This window comes from Vombatus ursinus, unplaced genomic scaffold (genome assembly GCF_900497805.2).
Source record: "Vombatus ursinus unplaced genomic scaffold, bare-nosed wombat genome assembly UNPS02014790.1, whole genome shotgun sequence".
Taxonomy (NCBI): Eukaryota; Metazoa; Chordata; class Mammalia; order Diprotodontia; family Vombatidae; genus Vombatus; species Vombatus ursinus.
Window position 1 is genome coordinate 715,591 of NW_020954568.1, and position 6,282 is coordinate 721,872.

At 55.1% G+C, this 6,282-nt stretch overlaps 1 protein-coding gene across 1 annotated transcript in view; it reads left to right on the forward strand.

Annotated features, from left to right (window-relative positions):
• The first annotated feature begins 4,996 nt into the window (after window positions 1–4,996).
• KCNQ1 (potassium voltage-gated channel subfamily Q member 1) overlaps window positions 4,997–6,282 on the forward strand; it is a 361,243-nt gene continuing 359,957 nt past the window's right edge. Inside the window, exon 1 of the mRNA XM_027868695.1 lies at window positions 4,997–5,568. Coding sequence (XP_027724496.1) covers window positions 4,997–5,568 — 572 coding nt within the window. The remainder of the gene's footprint in view (window positions 5,569–6,282) is intronic.

The following is a 6,282-nucleotide window of genomic DNA, read 5'->3' on the forward strand; positions in this document are numbered from 1 at the left end:
GATCTCTTTGGGATACAGCCCTAGAAGTGGTATTCAAAAGGTATGCACATTTTATAGCCCTTTGGGCATAGTTCCAAATTACATTCCAGTTCACAACTCCACCAACAATGCATTAGTGTTCCAATTTTCCCACATCTTCTCCAGCATTTATCATTTTCCTGTTTTGTCACGTTGGCCAATCTGATAGGTGTGAATGGTACCTCAGAGTTGTTTTGATTTGCATTTCTCTAATCAATAGTGATTTTGGCTATGATATTCTTGAGGGTTTTCATTTAGGGGTTTCTTTCAGAAAGCGACAGATGGATTCTTTCTATTTACACTTCGCCACCTGGTTCTAAGAGATCTGGGCAAATTTATTTTATGATTTCTTGAAATATTATGTCTTTCCAGTCATGACTTTCAGGTAATTGAGTGATTCTCAAATTCTCTCTCCTGGAACTATTTTCAAGGTCAGATGTTTTTCTATGCCACACTTTACATTTTCTTCATTTTTTTTAGTCTTTTGACTCTGTTTTAATGTTTCTTACTGCCTGATGGAGTCAATGGCTTCTATGTGGTTCATTCTATTCTCAGGGAGTTTGTTTCTTGGGCAAGGTTTTGTACTTCTGGTGCCAAACTTTTAATTCCCTATTCAATTCTTTCTCCTATCGCTCTCATTTCTTTCTCACTAGTTTCCTTCAGCCTTCTCATTCCGTTTATAAAAATATTTTCTATTCTTTTTAAGCTTTCGCTTCGTCCCTTTCGGGAATTATAGCTAAATTTGTGCCCAAACTGTGTTTTCCTATGAGGCTCCGCTTGAAGACGTTTTGGAGTCATTCTTTTCTTCTTGAGTGTCTTGGTCACCGTCATAGATTTTTATGGTAGGGTTCTTTTTTTGTTTGCTCGTTCTTCCGGCCTGCCTCCTGACTTCTAGACTTGATGTTAGGGCAGGACTCTGGAACTACTGGAGGGAATGTCTGGGTTGATCATGTTGCTGCTCCCTTGGAGGTGTTAAGAATTCCGTTATTCTGGGACCTCCCCTGGTCTGATCCGGGGCAAAGCTTGCTGATTGCTGCCCCCCTAAGCTGAGCTCTGCACGTTCATGACCTGGGTTTGGGTCTGAGCACCAGCAGACGCTGCTGGACTTGGTCTCTCTCGGCTGGCTGGAAAGCTCTGCTGGTTCAGTGACAACTTCAGGATTCCCTTTGCCTTGGGCTAGAAGCTGGAAGTGAGAAGGCCCCTTTTCGCCTGGAGTCAGAACCACACCGCTGCTCCTCTCTCTGTCCACTTCCTAGGGCCTAGCACTGCTCCTTACCCCAGAACAGAGGGCCACCTCTGGGTGCAGATCCCCTCCTCAGTCTACCTGTGTCTGTGACCTGGGATGGACAGTGGGTGACCAAGCTGCCAGTCAGCACCTGGTCCCAGCTCAGGGCCCCAGCGTGGGTCCGGCACCTCCTCCTGCACAGCTTCTTTTTGAGCTACAGGGTTTCCCAGGACCGCTCTTGGCTAGACCTGGCCCCTCTGCCTGAAGACCTCCGTCTCTCAGTGCCCATCTGGGCTGGACAAGTGGCTCCCTGTGACTTTTTCTTAGATTTCTCCATCAGGATTTGGTCTGACCCTTCCTTCCTAGTATGGCTGTGGGTGAGACTTCTCCACTCAGCCTCAGTTTCCTCATTGGCCAATCAGTCAATGAGGAAAAGAGCTGAGCTTCTCTTCCTCGCAAGGGGACTGTCATGATATGGATTTGTGAACCGTCAGGAGAAAAGGGAATGGTGGATGGAGGCGGAGCACCTGCATTCTGCTGCCTCTGCTCTTAATCCCTGTGGAACCTTGGGCAAGTCACTTGACTCTTCTGGGCCTTAGTTTCCCTATCTCTAAAATGGGAAAGTTGGCTTCAAAGCTCCGCAAGGCCTTTGATTTTATGATTACATTGGAGAGCTGTGGGGTGGGGGTGGGGGTTGTTAGCTGGAGAGCAGCCAGCTGCCGGTTCAACCGGCAGAGTCAGAATTCCTCAGGCCTCCTGGGTACTCCTTCCCAGGTCAAGCATATCCACTGTGGAGTTCCTTGAGCACTAGGTGAGCATCCGGGGGGACGATGGGACTAGGCTGAGGCAGGCAAGGGCAGAGATCAGTTACAAGCCGAGTCCTAACAGGCAGGGCTCTCAGACGACCTGAGCATGAAGGGTCTGCCCTTCCAGACAGAGTCCCAAACACAGCCTCCAGCTTGTGAGGGAATCCAAGAAGGAAAATGCCACCTGTGAGGGCCACTCATTGTTCCAAAGTCTCTCACTAACCAAGCTTCTTTTCCAGTCAGTCACCCACTTCCCAGACCAGTTGTTGGCTGGCTATCTTTCTACTCTACACTTCTCACAGCAAACACCCTCCCTAGCCTCAGGCCCAGACCCTAGGGAGCTGGGAAACTTCTTAGCTTGGGGATGAGGACTTAAGGGTTTGCAAATGGTAGGCCCAAGTCACTCTCCACTTGGGTTATGATTCCTCGAATGTCCAAACAGAGGGGAGAACCTAGAACCTAGCACCTAGAATGGGGTAGCTGGGACGGACCTTGGAGATCTCTTTGCCCACAAACCTAGCTTGCAGGTGAGGGTCCTTCCAGCATGAGTGACGTTGGTGCTTTCCGGGGAAATACAGCTTCCGGGATGGTCATCACCCTGAGCCCTCCTGCTGCGTTCCTGGGTTCCGCAGTGTTCCATTTGTTTCCTATAACACATCTGTACTTTACAAAGGTGGAGACTAAGGTCCAGAAAGGCAAAGTACCCACATTTCCTCAATGGTTAACAAATCCCCTCCTGGTCATAAGAATGAACAACAACCCCCCCATCCCATTGATTCCGATCCCCCAACTGTCATCATTCAAACCCGTTTGAATGTCTCCGGAGATGGATCTTCCTTGCGATCGTGCTCTTTAACAGTAGGTGCCCCCATAGCTCTGTCCAGGGCCCTCTGCTCTTCTCCCTCCTTCACTTGGTGATCTCATCAGCTCCCACACATTTAATTACCATCTCTATGATAACTCTCAAACTAGCCTCTTTTCCTGACCTGTCTTCCATTTCCAGCTACCTACTGGTCATTTGATCTGAATGTGTTATGGAAGTCTTAAACTTACCACGGCCCAAGCTGACTTCTTGTTCTTTCACCCACCCCTCCCCTCTTAGAGCTGACTCACCCACGTGGTGGGATGGGGAAACAGGGAGGAGGCGGCCCCTGGGCTTGGCCTTGAGCGAAGCCCGGATTTTTTTTTAAACAAACATCTTTATCATATTCTGATTGATGTCTTTGTTTTCACATCTCATTCATTTCTGAACATATCTCCTCCCTCCCTCCTACACAATGACCTTCTCTTGTAACCAATACTTTTTTTAAAAAATAATTTATTTATTTTTAGTTTTCAACATTCACTTCCATAAGCTTTTGAGTTTTAAATTTTCTCCCCTTCCCTCCCTCCCTGCCTGCCTTCCTTCTTGCGGTCTGAGAGAGGCTCTACATATACATTCCAATTAAACATATTTTCACATTTATCATGTAACCAATATTTTTTAAAAGAGAAATAGGTTCAGATGTTGCACCAGACATTTTTCTTCAACGAGCTGGGTTCAAATCCCACCTGGGATACATATATCCTTAGTGACTTTGGGCAAGTCATTCGATTTCCCCGATCCTCAGTTCCCCCCTCTGTAAAATGAAGGAGTTTAACTTAATGGAAGTTCCTTCTGGCTCCACATATATGAGTTCATGACCCACAGAGAACTTTTTCTTCTATGGATTCCAGGTACAGTTCTCTGTTTGACACCCCCACTCACTCTGAGTCCGCCTTGCCCATGTAACTTCAGGGCTTTGGGGAGGCCTTCCCACTCTCCAAATGCACTCCTACCCCCAGCTCCTATAGCTCCCTCCTCTGGCACCCCCAGAGTCCAAACCTAGGCATTCAGAAGGTAAAATGCCAGAGTCCCAGGGAGGGGCGACTTTGGAAGCTTTTTCCTCCCCCACAAATACTTGTATCACCAACTCACTCTGCTAGAGGGTTAAGGACGCAGAGGGGTCTCTACCCCACGGGGCCTGAGGGGGTTGTGATTTACTTGGGGAGAGCAGCAGGAGGCCTGCTCAGGAAGTTAACCCTAATATTAAGCCCCCAGGGATAGTCGACTGGTACAGGTGCACCCCAGGACAGATGCCAACAGAGAGGGCTTCCAATAGGAAGGTCTAGGAAGAGCCGAAGACGATCTGCACACGGTAGGACCTCTGGGTCAGGGGACCTTTGAAGTCCGTGGGCAGAGAAGAGCCTGGGAGAGCAGGCAGAGCAGAGATGCTCATTTTGTCAATGCTCATCTGCCTCAAGGGGCTCTCTGGGCTCCAATGTGGCATCCACAAGAGGGCAAATTGTAAATCCCTGCTCTGGGGCCCCACTGCCTCCCCATCTACTGAATCCAAGTGGGGGGCTGAGTAAGTGGGAGTGGAGGGGGCGGGCGGGAAGGGAGAGGAGGCTGTCTCCTGTTGGGGAAGGCTCGGCCTCCCAAGGGTCGACATGGCCTCCGGACTGGAGACAGAGGCGGGCCCTTGGTTTCCGTCTCCCTGCCTCAGCATACGCTTCGCCACCTGCCGCCGCGACCAGTCAGAATCTCGGGGACCAGGCTTCTCGCCGCCCCTCGGAAGGGGCTGGGGGTCGGGGCAAAGTCGTTCGGGACGCTCTCAATGGGGACCGTGGGTGGGGGCAAGAAGGCCAGGGGCCCACGAAGCAGGTGTCTCCGTTTGTGTGTGTACGAGCGCCCAGGGCGTGGGTGGGGGGGGAGGGGGGGAGGATGGGGATTAAGGGGGGGGGGGGGCCAGGGGGGGCCCTGGGGCGGGGGCGGGGGCCCCCAGGCCGGGGGGGGGGGGGGGGGGGGGGGGGCGGGGAGCGGGGGGTGTAGAGGTTGCGGCCTCTTGAGTGAGGAGGGGCGGGGAGGCAGCGCGAGCCCCGCCCCGGGCGGCGGGCACGGGCAGCTCCCGCCTCCCTGGCTCGGTTGATGCCTCCCCTCGGGAGTGGGAGCCCAGTCTCCAGGGCAGCTGCGGTGGCGGCAGCTCGCGCGCCCTCCTTCCTTCCTCCCTCCCGTCCCCTCCTCTCCAGCCCCTTCCCGTCCCCTCCCGTCCCCTCCAGTCCCGTCCCGTCCCGTCCCGTCCCGTCCCGTCCCCTGCGGGCCGCCGCCGCCCTTCGCTCCAGAGCCGACCCCATGGCGGCCTCCGCCGGGGCCCCGCCGCAGGCGGAGCGACGGCGCTGGGGCTGGGGCTGGGGCCGTCGGGCCAGCGGGCCGCTGGGGCTCAGCCTCAGCCCCAAGCCTGCCTTCCCCTCGGAGCTGGCCGACGTGAACCCGGTGGCCGGGGCGCTCTATGCGCCCATCCCCGCGCCGGGGCCCGGCCCTCCCGCTGCCGCCCCGCCGTCACCGTCGCCATCCCCGCCGCCCACCGTGAACCTGGACCCGCGCGTGTCCATCTACAGCGTGTGGCGGCCGCTGCTCACCCGCACCCACATCCAGGGACGTGTCTACAACTTCCTCGAGAGACCCACGGGCTGGAAGTGCTTCCTGTACCACTTCACGGTGTAAGTGTACGCGCCGCCCCCTTTGCGCCCCGCGCGGGACAGGGGACTGCCCCGGCTCGCGTGCCCCGGCCGGGCCCCTGCCCGGGGCCACAGCCGAGCTGGCCAGGGAAGGCTGCTGGGCGTCGTGTGGGGCTCTGGGCCCTTCGTGGCTGTCTTTGGCCAGCGGCACCCCCTCCCCCCCCCCACCTGGGGGGCAAGACCGCAGCTCCTGAGAGCCCAGCACCTGCCCCGGGCCGCTAGACTGCCAACCTCCTGGAGGGGGGCAGTGAGGAGGGAGGGGGCGCTCAAGCGGCCCCTGCTCCCCGTGGGAGACCCAGCCCGGTGGGCTCTCCCTGCCGTGCTGGTGCCTGGTTCCCAGGAGCCCGCCTGCCCAGGACGCCTTACAAACGGCCAGGGAATAGTGGTTCTTGAAGGGGGTGGAGGTGGGGCTAGGACTGAACAGGAGGAAGGGCTCTGATTGCGCTGGTGCTGTCTCCTAGCCCCATTTTGGGGTCTTGTGCCTTTCCTTCATTCAGCCTCCTGGAAACAGCCACAGAAAAGTGGCCTTGGCCTTGACTAAGGAAAGGAGGGAGGGAATTGGGCCTGGTTTCATTTGGGAGTGTAAGGAGTGAGCTGTCTACCCACCCATCCATCATCCATCCATGCATTCATGCATCCATGCATCCAAGCATCCATCCATCCATCCATCCATCCATCCATCCATCCATCCATCCA